Source organism: Amphiura filiformis, chromosome 10 (genome assembly GCF_039555335.1).
Source record: "Amphiura filiformis chromosome 10, Afil_fr2py, whole genome shotgun sequence".
Lineage (NCBI taxonomy): Eukaryota > Metazoa > Echinodermata > Ophiuroidea > Amphilepidida > Amphiuridae > Amphiura > Amphiura filiformis.
The window spans coordinates 7,509,707-7,529,003 of NC_092637.1; the positions used below are offsets into that span (position 1 = coordinate 7,509,707).

The 19,297-nt window shown below is 37.4% G+C and overlaps 1 protein-coding gene across 3 annotated transcripts in view; it reads left to right on the top strand.

The window, feature by feature from the left end:
• LOC140162456 (growth hormone secretagogue receptor type 1-like) overlaps positions 1 to 19,297 on the top strand; it is a 78,785-nt gene that overhangs the window by 4,954 nt on the left and 54,534 nt on the right. For all 3 annotated transcript variants that reach the window (XM_072185699.1, XM_072185698.1, XM_072185697.1), the window contains exon 2: positions 6,684 to 6,916. In XM_072185699.1, coding sequence (XP_072041800.1) covers positions 6,684 to 6,916 — 233 coding nt within the window. The remainder of the gene's footprint in view (positions 1 to 6,683; positions 6,917 to 19,297) is intronic.

Consider the following 19,297-nt stretch of genomic DNA (forward strand, 5'->3'; position numbering starts at 1 on the left):
ATGGTGGTTTGGGGTTCGATTGAATCCTCTAAAATGTTCACACACAAAAAGGAGAACATGGTAATGTGGGCGAAATGGCAATTTCAGCATAAAAATTGTTATTTTTGAATTAGATTAGCAGGAAGTTTTGTATGTGGAAAATATAAATGATGATTTAAAGCTTTAAAAGGGCATTTCGTGATCCACAGCCTCATCACCCCACTTTTCTCAAAAAATTTTATATCACTGGAAACCTCTGGCTACATGTTTATGTACAAAATATTTCTTGCAGATTAATTCCTTTAGCAAAGATATCGTGAAATTTGAATTTTGTTCTGGTATACCAGAACAAAATTACAACACATTGTCTATGGAACAGTGTAATACACATAATCATGCATAACTCGCAAACGCAAAATTGGAATCAACTGAAATTTTGGGAATAGGCTTTTTTCGTGGATATCAGCTGAAAAATGTCATAAAAAGAAGATGCTTGGATCACAAAATACCCCTTTAATGTATGATTTCCTTCAAATTTTTAATTTTTTATTCTATACTCAAAATGCTGAAATAATACTAGTAAAAATTGTAGGGAAGGGTTTCTATTTTGTCCATTTTGAGCTGAAATAACAATGTAAAGTAAAAGAAACCTTACTGGTTATTTTGGCTGTTTACCATGCAGTTCTATAGGAGGACATCATAAAGTCATAATTTTATGAATTATGTCTTTGTGTCTAATGCAATAAATATAGCAGAGTAGACTGGCCCCCAGTCTCCGTTCGGTTCATCTCTGGATAATGTAACAATAAATAATTACATAATGCCCTATGAAAAAAATGCCAAAGTCCTTTAACCCCCCCCCCTTAGTTTTCTCAATGCCAAAACCCCATTCCTCTTCATCCACAAATCGATGCCACTGATTACACACACAGTCAGTGCAGCAATATAGAAACATACTCGTATTATAAGTGAACGCGAAAGTCCATTGAGCGCTGAATCCTCGACTGGTCCAATCTGTTTGAGATCTCCCTTCCAAATAATCGTTCAACGAAGCCTGGTTCCGATGTAAATTACGAAAGCCCCGCCCCAGTTTCAATTCAAACACAAAGCTATGCCGCGGGATGTGACGCAAGATCGGATGGGACACTTGTCAACAACTGAGAGGTATTGAGCTCAAGTGGCACGTGTCTGATAGACCCATGTGCAGCGCAATAATAAAAGGCAACCACTCGACTCGGACTTAGGCCTATTGTCCATATTATGTATATTATCGCGTGCGGTTTGCAAATGTTTGCACATTATTTAGCTAGGAAGCCTTTTCAAATATCCCAGCGCTGCCAAGCTGCGTTGATTGGTCAGATACAATAAGGTTGAATAGGCGCATACACAATCGTTAATGTAGTGAAAACATGGACGTGGTATATAGAAAGATTGTGTGACCCCAAATCCGTAAAAGTGAATTCCCACAAAGTACTGGGAGCTGGAAGGCAGATTGCTTACAGACTGGTAGGGTCCATGTATTGGGTTGATTTTTAATGCTATGTAATCTACATTACCGGTCGTTCTCCATGGACCCGAGGGAGGGTCTAATAGCAGAGTAGTTTGGCTCTGTGTCTCATCTAGATTTGAAGATTGTTATCAAATTATTTTGTGTGCAAAAAATGATGACCGAGAAAGCTTAGTTCAGAGATGAAGGAAGTGATATAACGTAAGATCATAAGAAAATAATTGATATTATTTGTGATGAAATAACGCACCAAATTTGCACCAAACTTTAACCACGCTATTTTGCTTCTTTGCTATAATTTATTGAACACATAATTATATTCCTGATAATAATGTCAAAATGGTGCACCAAATGCCTTTAATTGGGACTTCATTTTTCAAAATTCTTCGAACCCCCTAGACCTGATATTCAACTTTTTCTTGTTTCAACCACACTAATTGACCTCTTTGCTATAATATATTGAACCCATATATTCCTGAAAATAATGTCAAAATGCTGCACCAAATGCTTTCAATTGGGATTACATTTTTCAAAATTCTTCAAATTCTGAGGGGGCACATCCCTTCTCAGACACCCCTTGCACCGCATTTGCAGCCATTACTTACATCAGTCTATAATAATTAACATAAATCTGCAAAAAGGAACCACCTAACTCAAGAAGCCTGGCTACAGGCCTGAAATATCTAGAGCTATCTCAAGAACCGCTGAGCCAATGCTAGGATTGTTTGTACTCATTTTTATGCCTTTTTCATGCTGATTCCAAACATATTCATGAAAATGTACAATTCTGGAATTTTTGAATTTTTAAAGAAAATTTTACAGTTTGTCTACTTTGAAGTATGAAGGATCGAAGGTACGCACATTTTGCGGAAGCATATCATGCGTATTAAGACGCTCATGCATTTGTGTGCGCCTAGCAGTGTTTTATTTCCAGTTGACATTACAGCATGTGCGTTTCTGTGTACTTTACTTCGTACTTCAAAATGGGAAAATTTACAAGTTGTCGTCTGCAGTCAACACCCGTGTGGAGAGGGTTATAATACAGTAAGCCAAAAAATTAAGGTACCAGTTGTGTTCACCCCTGTATATCCTAAATAAAGACAAATATGTCAAAATTAAAACAAGCAGCTAATACCTGAACCCTTTAGCTCTGATTCAAGACCTTATTGTTGAAATTGGTTGAGAACGGTGATCTAAAACCTACCGAAGGGACGAAATCAAATCAAAAGTTGCACTTTTGTGTTCTAATCAATGAAAGCATGATGCTAGTTTTAATATTCTAATCAATGGAAGCACGGCGGTAGTTCCCTTGTTCGCGACTGGTTTGTGTACAAATCAATAGCGCACGCAATGGAGGAAACTGCAACTTTTAAGTTGGCACCTTCCTTGGGGTTTTGGATCGTCGTGTCTTTATTTCTTAAACAATTTCAATGAATGAGGTCTTACATTCGAGCTAAAAGATGCAGCTATTGGCTGCTGGTTCCAATTATGACATATTTGTGTTTGTTTAGGATATACAGGGGGTAAACATAACTGGTACCTTAATTTTTTGGCTTACTGTATGTCACATGTCCATGTAAGACAAACTGCACTTCTAGGAAAAATACCACCTTGACCAGGTCCCCACATAAGAGGTAAACCAAGCAGACAATGCTGGAATAAATAGGAATTTTGGAATAAATTGCAAGTTACTTTATATGCTGGGTTGCCAAACCCGCGATTTGGTAGCCCAATTGGGCAACTTTTGAAGATTTTCCATGAAACCTTTGACAATGTCCTGTCCCATAGAAACCAATGGTTTAGAACAAAATTGGGCAACTTTTCAACATTGGTTCCTGCGATTTCTGACAGTTTCCTACCTCGTAGAAACCAATGATTAAGAGAAAAATTGGGTGATTTTTCAATTATTTTGCCCACGATTCAGGCTGAATTTGTTTGGCAACCCAATGTACATTGGATGTAGGTGTTTGAGCTGTTTCTTGAAAGAAAAAGAAAGTATTATAAAAGTGGACATTTTCACGCGATTACATTTTTGCGTTTTGCCAATTTTTAACTGTTTTCCTTGTTTTTAAATTTGTGATTCTAAGTTTCCTTACATTGACCTAAACACAAAAGGAATATATTTGTGTGCTGCTGTTTTCGTGGTAGCGCAAAAGTAAATGTAGTGCAAAATTTTTTTTATAGTACGGCGATAGTGACCCACATATGGTAATTGGTTATGCATGGAATGCGCAAGTTAAGAAAACAAGTTTGTGTTCCGTAAACTGTTATGCGCATTTTGTTTATGTGAATGATTTTACTGCAATTCATTTTTTAATTTGAAAAAAATGCTCTTAAATGGTCAAGTCAACCTGGGCTAGATGCCAAATATGATTTAAGCAATTTTGCATCAGTAAATATGTGAGTAAATATCAAATTTGACACTATCTATTAGAGCTCATTTTATTTTTTCAAGAAATTATGCAGATTAAAATGAGCAAAATGCTAAACACAATATACTTCTATTGTGCTTGTACATTATATACCCAGTCTCAGCTAGATAGTAGATAGTCCTTATAGTTACTTGGCTAATTAGCTTTGCATAATTGGGCATATGTAATTAATATCTGTAGCTTCGCTAACTCCAGCCTAATTAACAAGTGGTCAGTTACAAAAAAGGTGGATTGTTCATCAAGGGCGGCGGAACAATTTTGAAAGTGGGGGGCCAGTCCGGTGTGCATAAAAAAATCTAAATAATGGCCGAAGCGGCTCATCTCGTCAGCGCTTCTTGCGCGCAGAGGGTGTCTGAGGGGATGTGCCCCCTGAGAAGTGAAAAACTTTTGCAAACTGAAGGCCCAATTGAAGCCATTTGGTGGACCATTCTGGCACTATCATTGTGTACAATTTTTGTTTGAAAAATCCGAAAATAAGTTTTCACTATAATTGTATAAATTATTGCTTTTAGTGTTGGGTGTCCTAATTCTGTCGGTCCGTGTCACGTCACTTCCGGTTGATGATGTTCGAGTGAAAACAAGTCCCTGATTCGATTTTTGTTGATGATTTCTGTCATTGGTGTAATGTAAATTTCGATCGCAAATAGTCAGTGGAATCAAACAACCGTTTCTAAGTCTTCAGAGTGAAAGAAACTTACTTGATTTACCGTTTATATACTGACAAACTTAAAATTAAATTCCATGGTCGAGTGTCGTTTTTCCGAAATTGAACATCACTCCAGCAACATCGCTATGTAGCCTCCTTCACAGCCGGTTTCTGTTGTTCACAACAAACCGTGAGCCACATGCAGTTTGGGCCCGAGACTAGAGATAGCCCGGATGTCCGACCGACAGAATACAGGGGAGTTGGAAAATTTTGCAAAATGAAGGTCCAATTGAAGCCATTTCATGCATCATTTTTACACTTTTTTAAGCATGTTAAGGGTCTAGAATAGAGATTTGATTTTTATGTTCACCAGGACATGTTACACACAGCATATTATGGGTTAAAAGTGGGGGCCAGGCCCCCAGTCAAAAGTGGAGGGGCCACTGGCCCCCTAGCCCCCCGTTCCGCCGCCCTTGTTGTTCATGCTGATTCCAATCGTACAATATTGGAACGTTACAATTTTGAAATCACTTTAGATTCACAGTAGTCTGGACTCATAAGAAAGAAAGAACAGTTTACCAACCCAAAGTGTTACAATTAAACTAGACAACAAATAAACACCGACCGGCACACAACCCACATGAAAAAAAAGCAAGGGAATATGCCGGCATGGGAATCGAACCCACGACCTTCCGATCTCTAGATGGATGCTCTATCCATTAGGCTACCAGCTCCCATTGATACACGATGGTCATAGGCGTAGATCCCGGGGGATGGGGGGATTTTTTGCCCAATATTTTGCCAGGGGGGATGGTCCATACAATCATTCCCCCAATGTTGACGGCTGTATGTGGGTTTCTGACCAAATTAACGTCATATTTGGCCATTTTAGCCCCCAAAGTGCAATTTTGTTCGCGCTTCGCACACATTTATTATACTTGTGTACCATGATATTTCAACAATTTAAGCTAATTTTAGCTTCAAAATGGCAAAAATTTTCACGCACTTCGCACGCATTTGTTCCATAAACTTATTCTGGAGCCAATAGGGGCTGGATTCAGTATACTTCGAGAAATTTTTCCAACTTCTTCCACTCAATGTCAAAAAGAAATCTATGCCACCGACGGTGGTTAAAACTGGGTCTAATGTAAGCAGTCAGTATAAAATACAGACAAACATGTATAACACAAGTAAATTAGTGAAGAAGATCATTACTGATACTTAATTGTTCCCCCAGCATAAGACAAGTAAAGTGGGTAATGAGCTACGTATCCTGCACAAGAACAAATAAACACAATGCCACGGGGAATGAATGCTCGCTACAAGAGGAAACTGAATATAATTAGAAAAAGAATATAAGGCAATCTTAATTAAATCCTGTGTCTCAAAGCTGCTGTGCGTGTTAGTAAAATTGTGTGCATTATCCTCTTTGAAAATCAAGAAATTCATTTTTTTATGTCTTGGTTTTTTTTTGTATTTTCTAACAAAAAGGCGAAAATAAAACTCAAAATCGTATTTGATTTCAAGTTTCCAATTTGGTCGCAAATTTTAATCACGAAACAGAATGCCAAAAATCATTGCAGGACATTCTATAGGGACAGAACCCATAAGAGCTGACGGAATTGGATTTAAAAAACAACGCTGTCAAATGGTGGCAGAATTTGACATCAATTTTTCAATATTGGATACTTTTTGCACAAAATGCTTGTCCGAAAGCTTTTAAAAATGAAAAAAAAAACCCAATAAAATGAACTACATTCTGCATTAGGTTTTCAATTTTTCACAAACTTTGAGACACAGGATTTAATTAAGGAGGATCTTGTGATCCTAGCATCCACTTTTTATAACATTTTCAGTAGATATCCACGCAAAAAGCTTATTCCCAAAATTTCAGTTGATTCCGATTTTGCGTTGGCGAGTTATGCATGATTATGTGTATTACACAGGCCACTGTTGTAATTTCGTTCAAATTCGACGATATTTTTGCTAAACGAATTAAAGTGCAAGAAATTTTTGGTACATAAACATGTAGCCAGAGAAAAGTGGGGGGATGAGGCTGTGGATCACGAAATGCCCTTTTAAGATGGCCTAATCATACGTTTTTTTTCTCTCTTTACAGCATTGGTGGCGCTGTGTTTCGCCATCTGTTGGTTACCGTTCCATATCATCCGACTCATGCCAAGTTTCAACTACGATAACTGGTCAGATACAATGCTGAATATATACCACAAGGGACTGTACCATATATCCATCGTGCTTCTGTATACCAGCTCTACGATCAACCCGATTCTCTACAACGTCATGTCAGCCAGATTCCGGCAGGCGTTCCGTCGGACGATCCTCTGTCAAGACGTAAGACAACAGACACCCACATCACAGGCCTATTCCACTGTCACACGTTCATACTCATTTGACGATACAAATGTTTAGATTAAAAGGGCGGCATCAAAATTTTATGCGTTTCTGTGGGTTTTTTTAACTTTTAAAAAAATCCGGAAAAGCAGATACTGCCTGTTACTTTGAGAGCAGATTTAGGCTATTCCAGTTAAAATCCATACACCTGTAGAAGACATGACCTTAATCTTCTGCACAGGGAGTGTGAATTTCAAATGGAGCCACCTATTCAGTGTCATCTGCTCCAAAATGGCTTATTCCAGTTGAAATCCATACATCCCCTATGGAAGACCAGAGAAGATGAGAAGCTACACAGGGGGTGTAGATTCAAAATGGAGTTGCTCATTCAGAAAATCCATTTGAAATTCACACACCCTGTGGGGCCATTAAAGTCATGTTTTCATAGGGGGTGTATGGAGTTTTAACTGGAATAGCCCAATAAAGTGTACCATTATTTTCCAATTGTTTAACAATTCTCTTGCACCTGCAAATTTGAAGGAACATTTCTTTCCTAACAAACGGCATGACACTATAATAACAGCACCTAACACATGTTATTTCTGGTATTTAATCCTCTGTCACATTATTTTCACACAATTTCTTTTAATTTATATTGATATTTTTTAGTTAGATTTCTGCCAAGCTTTATTTCTTTCAGACAAAACTTTCTAAAACTTTATTTGAATTTGTCTGAATGATGTATACATTTTTTTTCAGATTTGAATAACATTGCGCTATTCCATGTAATCCATACACCCCCTGTGGAAGACACGACGAGTGTGAATTTCAAATGTGTTTACCTGAATGGACAACTCTGTTTGAAATCTATACACAAGGACATTAATATCACATCTTCCATAGGGGTGTATGGATTTCAGCTAGAATAGCCCATTAATGAAGCAAAATATCTCACAATAATTATGCAAAAAGTTTTCAATCTCTAAAAAAAGAAATCAATTTTCAAAATAAACAGGCCTCAAAAAGAAACTTATAATTTTTCACAAGGTCATATCTTAAAATCCTGCCTATAAAAATGAACAAAAATTACACACAGGATTACTTCAATACTCTACTCTAAATACATGCCAGTAACCAGCAGTTGTCCAACCCAGCAAAAGAAATCTGTTGGGCTGTGAATATGGTCCAGGAAGGTGTTCCATGTCAGTGCATTTTGCTGTTGTGTCAGTTGGACAACTGTTTGGTTACTGACCAGTGTTTAGAGTAGAGTATTGAAGTAATCCTGTGTGCAATTTTGTTCATTTTTATGGAGAGGATTTCAAGATATGACCTTGTGAAAAATTATAAGTTTCTTTTTGAGGCCAGTTTATGTGATGTAATTAAGCAGCTGCAGCACTTGATGTCAAATAACGTAATTAAAATCCAGTTGTCTTGGATCAATATTTAAAATCAGATTTATCTGGTTGATAAAAAGTGTTGGCATGATTTATTTGGATAGCAAGGGCAGGGGAGAGGGCAAAATTATTCTTTTGAGGTGAAAAAATCCTAAATTGGGCATGTTTGACCCAAATTAAAATTTCATGTGACATTGTTTTTCAGGGGGGGGGGGGATAAAGCTCCAGATAGGGTATGCCCTCCCCTTCGGTGCTGCCATTGTTGATAAACATGATAAAGAGCAGTGGCGGCACTACGGGGGCAAGGGAGCACCCCCCCAAATATTTTTCTTGCCCCCACCCTGTTTGCTCCTCCCCCACTTTTGAGGCAACCCCCCAACAAAAATTACGTAAATTTCCAAATTTGTCGATTTTGCACCCCCTTAAATTCACTTTGCCCCCCCCCCCATGCTCCCCTGAAAAAATATTGTGGTGCCGCCACTGATAAAGAGTAATTAATATCTTGGAATTGAAGAGTTGGAATTATGGCTTGTGAAGTGTGGGAAAAACACAATCATTATAAATATGTTTCATCTACATCTCATTTATTATTTGTTCATATTTTAACAATTTCATCCGCAGGTGTTCGCATGATATATTTATTGACAAAGTTGGGAAGATGTGGTGATAATGATTGTAAGCTTTTATTACACATGTTTTAAGATAGCAGTCAACATTTTATCACTTTACTCAAAACGTCAATTCCACACCAAATATTCAGAAATTCTGCTGAGAGTTTCTAGAAATACTTTTGATTGTTTTAACTTAGCCGGTATTTTGATTGGCAAATCACAAAATGCAATTATCTCAACCTTTTTTCTTGTATTTACATGATGTGTCTTACTAACTATTTACTTGAATAATCATGTTTACATTTGTATATTTTGAAATTGTAATATATTCGATAAGATCGTATTTTGTTTGTATAATATAAGTGTCTATATTTTCTTAACTTGATGTAGGTAAACCAACCATAACTATTTTAATGCATTATGCATAGTGATAGGTATTAACATATAAAGTCGGTCAGAGGGTTTTGAGGTGAAATCACAAAATTTTGAGAGCTATCTCAAGAACCGCGGACCAAAATACCAGTCATTTTGGACTCATTTTTATGCATATCTCATGTTAATTCAAAATATGGTAATAAACTTAACAGTTTTGAAATTTCTAACAATTTTATAAAAAATTGTACGTCGAAATCAAAGCTTTCTTACAAATATCAGAATGGAGATAATCTCATAGTTAGAAGGCTTATTTTGGTGGTTTTATCATAAATCTAAATTATGCATATAGTCCTAGGAGTTAGCAATTCTAAAAAATCTCATTAATTTTTCAGAATTATAAAACTATAGGCCAAATGCTTTTGAATGATTAGCCTGCGGAATAAAATAGAACTTTTATATGAGACGGAAGTATATTTTAAATATATTTTATGCAGGTTGTGTACATTTGTAAATTATTAATATTGCAGTTTCAATATAGAATCCATGGTAACAATTATAGTATTGTTTTGGCGTGCTCTCAACAAGGATTGAATAAGCTTTTATCATGTTTAAGAAATCGTGTTTTTTAACGATATAGACAACAAGTTTTATGATGGTATCATAATGTACATATGATGTAACATAATAGCTATCAATTGATATGAAGAACAAAATTTGCCTTTGTTGACTAAAAATCCGTAAAGAAATTTGATTGATATTTATGCATCGTGATTTTTATATCGTATGTGACTTGTAATATTTAACATAGATTGATTGATTCATTCATAGGTTAGTAATGAGATATGAGCTTTTCCGTGTAGAATCCACACTACCCCTGTGAAAGATTTTGGAAATTTCAGGGGGAATATGAATTTCAAATGGAATGAGCACATTAGGCAGGTCCATTTAAATTCCATACACCCTCTGAGAGAGATTCAACCTGAATCTTCTACTGAGGGAAGGTGAGTTTCAAATGGAGCTGCTAATGTGTTCATTCCATTTGAAATTCATACTCCCCTGTGGAAGATATTTTCAAAATCTTCCAAACGGGTAGTATGGATTTTAAATGGAATAGCCCAGTTTATGAGAGCTAGGTTTCAAGTAGATGCTTAGGTCAACACCCCCATGGCCAGGGACAGGCAATTTGCGCGGGAAAAAATAGAAAATTGCGCGGAGATTGCGCAGAACTTTTTTTCAGTGCAAATCATGTATCCCTGCCCATAGGAAAAAAATAGCCAATTATGCTTGAGATTGCACGGAAAAAAGTTCGCGCCAAATCACCTGTCCCTGCCCATGGCCAACACTCCCCAGTTATTGGGCAGGCCAAAACAACTCCTCTCTATCGAGACGATAGGGTATTAATCTCCATTTGTGGATGTTATGATGCGTTTTCAAGCGCCCTCTATAAGCATCTGGACAAAAATAAATTCCTGAATGTCCTGGTTCCCCTGTGGCTGTGAAGGTTGTTATAGGTGTAGGCTTACTAGGGTACTGCACCTGTCCAAAGGTTTGTCACAGAATGATACTGCTGTTTGACTGTGACCTTGTTTGCCCATACAACTCATGGAGTTGATCCTGGCTGTTACGGTTATTTCATACATAGGCTGATTGGGTACTGTAGCCACATACAAATGGTGAAATGATCCCTGTACACCTTTGCAAACTGATTTCAGAATGATCCTGAAATGTTTTATGTGATATCTTGGGCTGTGATGGTTATTTTAGATGAAGGCTGATTGGGGTATTGCACCTGTACAGAATGATGGTGATGTAATCCTTGAACACATACCCAGATTTATCCCATACTTATGCTGAAGTGTTATTAAATGGGGATCTAGCACCACTGCATTGGTATCCCCCAGCTGGATATTTTTGCTAGTTTTATGTGGAATTCCACCTGAAAATTGTTGAAAGTTATCAAATCCAGTTGAATTTTGCACGATTTGGCCCAAAACTAGTTGTGTTTGGAATTCTGAAATCGTCCACACCTGGACCCTGGAAGCGTGAGTACTTGATGGTATGAGTTCCAGCCCAGGCAGTGTCTGTACTGGTTGTGGACAAAAATTGAGCTAGCTTAACCCTATAACCGTACCGTGTACTACAAAATACTACCTGATTTATGCACACATGGTGTGATGACGCAATCGCACTAAGTGATATATAGGCACGGTTTCGCCAGCAAAGCCCAAGACCCGTGGCAAGGTGTCGCCGACTGTATGCGAGGGGTCTCGGGTTCGAATCCCACCCAGAGCAAACAACTTCTTTCTTTCTTTTCTCTCTTTATTCCTTCCTTCTTTCCCTTCCCGTCGCCGAAAAGCCCTTAGGCCGTTAGGGTTAGAACAGGGATACTCATATCCCTGCATGAAATTCCCCTGTGCAAGGAAATTACTGCTAATTATCTCCATTTACCTGTACGAAACTCAAGGAGTTGATCCTGGTTCTGATGGTTATACCCATGTTGGTTGATTTAGGTTCTTACCTGAATGATGCTGAATAGTTCATTATGACATCTTGGGCCATAGTGGTCAGCAATTTTCTGTCCCTTTAAATGTAGTCTTAAATGTTGGTGCACTCCTTGTTACTGTTCAAGTATGTCCCTGTATACTTTGTGTGTCAGTGCGCTATTTGTAGGAGCACCCTTACCCTAACCCACCATAACCTAGACTGCTGCCCGCTTTTGTCAACTTTCTGGGTTGACAACTGAGGAACTTATTAAAAGTGTTGGATTCTGGTTGCATTGCGACTGCACAGTTATGCCCAAATCGACCTTTTAACAGTGTTTGATATTGAACATATGTTCCAGCACGCGATCGTATCACAATGGTGCGGTACATGGGGCCAATAGGCAGTCAAGCTAATGCGCACAACCAAATACGCGAGAATATTTTCATGAGCGCGACACGATATGAGCCGTAAGATTTTCAGTTGTCCGTAAGCATAACACAAATACATGCACAGTGTAGACGACTGATGGATTTAATCTAACCATAACCCCAAATCTAACTTATAACATTAACTCTTACCTCACCCAAACCCTAATCTTATCACATGTAATCCTAATTCCAATTGATGTAAGCAGAATTGAGCAATTAACAAATTGTTGCAATTATTTTGTCTTCACCCACATATCACCTGTTATCCTATAGTTGACTTACACCACCCTATTACCGTATTTACTCAATAGTCACCTCCCCCACTTTTTTCAACCAAGATGTTTAAAAATGTCTGATATTTCCATGTTATCTTGTGTAGTAAGCTTACCAAGGTGCACACATGGTCCCTAATGGCGTCAGTAATTGGCAAAAATCTGGTTGTAAACCTGGAAATCATTGTTCCTATGTTCATAGTTCATCATTTCAGCGCAAGTTTTAAGCTTACCTAATGATTTTTTGGGGAATTATCGTTCTAAAAATGACCTCTAATAACGGAAAATGCAACGCCCCCGGGGTGACTATTCGAGGAAATATGGTGTACCTCCTTTCAGCAACATCAAACACATTAAAATAAATAAAGAACTGGTTATGACTCAAGAAAAAGTGTTTTAAACGTGTAACTTTATGATAATTAAATCTGGATTTAAACTGCTTACCGCACAACATGAATGATAGCCAGTGAAAGTGAAATCCACTAATCATCCAGGATTTAAACCGGGGACCTTTACCTGTCCAATGGTATAACTAAATCTAATGAGATTAAAGACGACCAGGAGCGAACTGAACACTTATAGATTATATGTGACCATCCAGCACAACTGAGCCCGGATGTCGCCAGTGCCACTATTGAGATATGTTCCATTGAACTTAACAATAAACAATAGGAAACAAAGGATTTATTGACTGTTTTATTGATTTTTACTACTTAAATGTCAAGTACTATAGACATGATATACATCATTTTAAAGCTAATTTCAAGAAGAATATTTTGGTTGAATATCTCAAAAATGATGATTGGCGACTTCAGGGCTCAGTTGTGCTGGATGGTCACATATAGAGTGTGTTTATAGTGGTGTTCGGTATACGTTATCCTTATGTGCATATGGGATTAGGCTGGAATGTCACTTATCCGTTATCTCGGCTGTTTATAGTAGAGAGCAATAGCGCTATTCCTAATCTGATTCAGACATAGTCAAGCTAGCTCAATCGATAAGGCGTTCGACTACAGTCTGTCCACTTAGAAGTACAAAGTAAATAGACCTCGGAAACTGCACGTATGAGAATATATTCTTCAGTGCAATGCACCTAACTGCTTCTTTGGCACGCCAACTGCTGCACGATTTGTACTTGCCAAGCATACCACGCTCTTTACGCGGCACGTTTTTTTTTGAAACACGCAGTGCGTGTGACGCAAAGCATTGACCCCAGGTGCCACAAATTTGGTTTGTACTTCTATGTGGACAGCCTGTATGATGCGAGAGGTTGTGGGTTCGAACCCTGGCAGTGCCTACACCTTTGTTTCATTACCATGAAGGTATAGGACATTTTTTGTTTTTGCTATAGCCCCCGAATGACATTTATTTAATTATGTTTGTACTCACTCAGGTAGTGTTGTGTGTGAATTTTACATCCGGACTAGAGGCTATTCTTTTTTTTATGGGCATTTTAGTGTCAAAAATGGCCCAAAATGAGGGTTTTTCAATATTGCCGTCCATTTCTAATCGTCACCCCCATAGGCTTTACATGTAAAATAAAAAGGCTCGTAAAAATTTAATAGCCTCTAGTTCGGATGTAAAATTCACACAAAATGCTTTTTGAGTGATTACAAAGATAATTAAATACTTTTCATTCGGGGGCTATGTGGAATTTTTTTTTAATGTATTCCTTGTACAATGACATTTCACAATAAAATGTCCATTGGAAACAAAGGTGCCTAGTACTAGTAGTGTGCTCATGTGGAAAATTGACAAGGAACTTACTGCTAATTGTGTCGTTGTAACCCATACAAAACTCTGGGATCTGATCCTGGTTGTGATGGTTGTGGAATGTCTAGGCTGTGCGCTCTTGAGGCTGCAAAGTCCCTGAGTTGTTGTTAAATGGTCTATGGAATGATGTGGGGCCGTAGTGGTCAGCAACAATCTGTAAAGTGTGCTGGGGCTTGTGGATCAACTAAATCACTGAGCTTTTTTTTTTTTCTAGATGTTGACCTCAGCGTGTTTGGGGTCACCGCAATGCAATGTGGGAGAAATATATCAGTTTCAAATAGTTTGCTGTTGAAACGACACTGGCCTCATTGTTACATTACTGTTACAGGACCGTACATTGATAGATCTCAGGTTTGAGTCCTGGATGGTCAGTGGATTTATTTATTAGTAGTTGTGTTCACATTTTGAGTTACACCCAGTGTAAACTTACGCTAACATTGATAAAAACACCTAGCCTACTCCTAGTACTACGCCGACCAGTTCCACCAAGCACTCACTTCTGGTCGGCTTAAACATCGGCTACCACTTCCAGTGTTTCCATGACCTTTTTCAACCACGCAATATGTAATGTCTAATTCCGACCAACAAAAGATCAAACTTACACAGGGTGCCAGGAGTAGCTGCGTTCACATTGTTGTAACTCCATGGTACTTCATCAGGGATAAAAGTACGGCACATTTGTGATACATGCATGTGCACAAACAAATATATATATATTATTACACACTTTCATGTAGGTCTTATCATCACATGCACCACCCACACAGCCACACCCCTACACACCCACATACACCGTGCCCGGGACACCGTGGCACTCATAGACATTCAAACTTTCTGTATATATTTGGCTGTTCCATACTCCCCTATGGTATACATGTCCTTAATCTCCCACATATTGAAGATGAAATGGTTTTGCCTGAGTACAGGGTCGTAGCTGTTGTTTGAACATGACTGTAAAGTGTGCTGAGGCTTGTGGATCAACGTCTAGGTGTTGTGCCTGTGCATAGCGCACTATAAATCGGTGCCCTTTTATTTGTTTTTAGCTAGGATTTGGCAAATGCCTGTCATTTTCACCTAAACTGCCTGTCCAAAATTTGAAAATAAAAACCAGACTTCTGCCCCTTCTGGTTGTTCAATCATGGCAGCCATGTTAGAGGACAGTCTTTAAGATGACAGAGGTACAGGTCCTTTAGATCTATTTTACAATCATTTTCAGGGGAGGCCTCATGGAGCCTGGACAGAATTTTATACCCTCTATATGGAAAAATTGATTTTTGTGAATTTTGATATTATCTATCATGCTATAAGATGATTACTTAATGTCCTACCAGGCTCAGTAGATGTAATGAGGCCTAAGCTGATGAACAAAATGATAGTAAGAAATGAAAATAAACAAACAATTTGGCAACACAAGTTCGTAATTATTTTGAGGCCTGAGATAGCCCACCATCTTGGGATGTTAGATTTTAAAATAAACACATCATGTACAAAATCTTGACAATAGAGGGGGCTCTTCTACTTTCATGACTAGTATCTTCAACTGTCACTTTTTGTGGACCATTTTGCCGAAGACCAATCAGCAAATCAGGCAGAGATATAAAACAAAATTCTAAAATGCTCCAAGAATTGACTAGTAACTTGAATAAATTAATATTTTATGATAATAGCTCATATTGAAACAGCTGACATTGGGCTATTCCAGTCAAAATACATACACCCCCTGTGGAAGACATGACTTTCACACAGGGAGTGTGAATTGCAAATGGGGTTACCTGAATGGGTGACTCCATTTGAAATATACACCCCCTCTGTGGGAGATTAAGGTAATGCCTACCTTTGGGGGTGTACAGATTTCAATTGTATGTATGGAAGCCCTTTGTGCCATCTGCAATAATGAGCGATTGGATGTATTGCTGTAATAATAATTGGTTCATAAATGGTTAAGTTTGATTTGCCATGGAACGTGCAGTAACACAGCATGATTTTTGAATGTTGGCAATGTCAGCATTATAAAAACAATGAATTTTTACAGGTTTGAATTGTAGATGGTATCTTTGGCCAATCATGGAACATAGACAATTAATACTTTGCCTGTATTCTTATATATGATTTTCCTTATAGGGAATGTTAAATACCTTATTTGGTATACATGGTTAACAGATTTCATACCTTATTTATTATGTGGATATTCTTGTTGGAAAACTAAATATATTTGGTATGGATAACAGGTATGGTGTTTCTATTATGTGTACCGTATATCCTTTAATAAATGCCCCAGGGTGTGAAATTTTTGAAAAAGGGGTGTTTATTAGAGGTCATTTTTCCCAGTGATAATTCCCGGAAAAATTGTAAGATAAACTTTACAAATGACTCTAAAATGACGAACTATGAACTTAAAATCAATGGCTTCCGGTTCACTTCTGGGTTTACAATGTAATTTTCGCCAAGACCAATCCCATTACTGATTGTGTGAGGCATGGAAATTGTTTGTTTCAGGGGAGTAGAGGGGGCATTTATTTAATTCAATTTTTCAAAAAAACTGGATGGGCATTTATTAGAGGAGGGGCATTTATTAGAGGATATACGGTATACACATCTGGGTATTCTTTGCAAAAATATTCAAGGTGTGATCTCATTTTGACCATTATTGTCAGTTGCTGAATTGGTAACCTAATATGGAATACTTTATACCATATTTGGTATTTGGGTATCCTTATATGGAATAACAGATACCATTATTAGTGTGTGGGTATCCTTATACGAATTATTTTTAACCTAATATGGAATACTATATACCATATTTGGTATTTGGGTATCCTTATATGGAATAACAGATACCATTTCTAGTGTGTGGGTATCCTTGTATTGTTTATTTGTTGGTGAGTGGTATATAGAACTTATACTGAAAATGCTTTTTAAGCAGGAATATTTGATGTGGTGCTCTGTCTATATGTGATCGGGTTTCTCAACATTTTACTTTCATTTGCCATCTCACGGTGGCGTTTTCTCCATCGTTGCTGCTGGTGTCCATGAGGCGAGGGTGATAGCGGTTATCAGCGGGCGTTCCTCTTTCCACGGTATGTGTTTATTCCTCCTGTTATCGTTAATTTCTTTCTTATTTATAGAAAAACACTTCAAACTTTAACCATTAGTTGCCATGACAACTAGTAGACTTCCGACCAGTTGCATATAAATTTGAGTGATTGAGAGTTAAAATTTGAAGTGTTTTTTCTTTAGTCATATGTAGAAATTCACATGTGGTGTGTTGTTCATGTGGATTCAAGGAATTTTCAAGTGTTTATCTCCCGTGAGTATTCATACGACCGATGAAATCAGAGAATTTTGATGTCTCTGGAGGGCGTTTCAACACTTAACAAGTGTTTGTCAATAACATTTTGTCATTTGATTGATCGAATATATGAAAAAGAAACACAAAAAACGGAGAATATGCAATTTATTTTCTACCTTGGAGAGCTTAAATATTTTGAGTATAAAATGCATCGTTTGGGGTATTTACATAATTTGGGTTAATCCAGATCTGACCTAGTTGCATATTTGATCCGAATTAAAATACAGATTCACTCTATATTTTATGATATGTAACACATAATACAACATTTAGGTAAAGAAATAGAGTACCTTGAGCAGTCCGGTCCGACTGCCTGATCAGGAAGTACTGCCGAATCAGGCAGCATGTTGCCGAGTCGGGCAACACAGGCTTTGGTAACCCTTCCGAATTTGACAGACTAAGGGCTAAATTGTTCATGGTGATTTTATAAAAGATCGGTGGAAATTTTACTTTGACACACATGAGCTACATGCAAGTTGACAATTTTTCACTGGGCGAAAAAAAATTTTCACGGGGAGGAAAATAATTTAAATAACAAAACAATTTCTAACGGTTTAAAAAAAATTTGATTTAAATATGCAAATTAACTTTATTTTAACTAAAATTGATAAAAAAATACTACTAATTGTACATCCATTAATAATTTCATATATTTTACCTACTTCTTTACTCTAAACCAAGAAATAACGGTATATTAAAAGATGCTCTATTTGAAATAGAGCATTGCATTGTGGGATACCATGCTGCCTGACTTCGGCAACATGCTGCCTGATTCGGCAGTATTTCCTGATCAGGCAGTCTGACCGGACTGTTGAGATTCATGTAGGTTGAATAAGGACATGAAGGCAGACAATTATTATTGGCACAGTACAACCACTCCCAGGCCCGTCGCCACCCCCCCCCAATTTGGAAAAAGGTTTTTATGCTTTTTGGACAAAAAGGTCCAAATTTGGGGAAGAAAGTCCACTTTTCACAAAATTGCCCCCCCCCCCTTGGAAAAAAAATTCCACTTTTTCAAAATCAGCACCCCCCAAATGAAATCCTGTGTATGGGCCTGTCCACTCCACCTCTATATCTAAATTGTCGGTCACATTGCATACATAGCTATAAGTTTAAGACCATTTAAACAAAAGTGTTTCACATACAGAGCTATAACTTTAATACCATGTTACACAATGTTACTCAAAAGATTGGCATGCAGAATACACCAAAATTAAAACTTTCAAGTGTCTTCTTCATAAATGTTACCCTTTGGGACAATTAATTTAGCAATAAGGCCAAAAAAAAAAAAGGTTTGTCTCAAAGCTGACGAGAAATTTAAAAACAAATGCGAAATGCTATTTTTTTTTTTTTTTTTTTTAACGCCAAAATACTGAAAATAATAAAAAAATTTAAAAAATTGCCTACCTGGCCCTCTGTTGATCAGATTAGGTCAGTATAGATTGTCATGTAATTTGTGAATAACTCACTGAACTGCCGGCCCGGCGTGAGTCGAAGAAAAAGTGACAAAAATTTGACCGTGAATTATGTTTTATAGTCAAAATATTCCACTAATTCGATTAATATAATGATATTTGGCCTAAACTTGAACTCATTTGAAATGAAATGTCAGTTTTATTGAGTTTTACACTCATCCATGTGCTTGCAATGCTGCTGAATTCTGCACTTGAACTGCATTTTATTGAATTCGCGAAC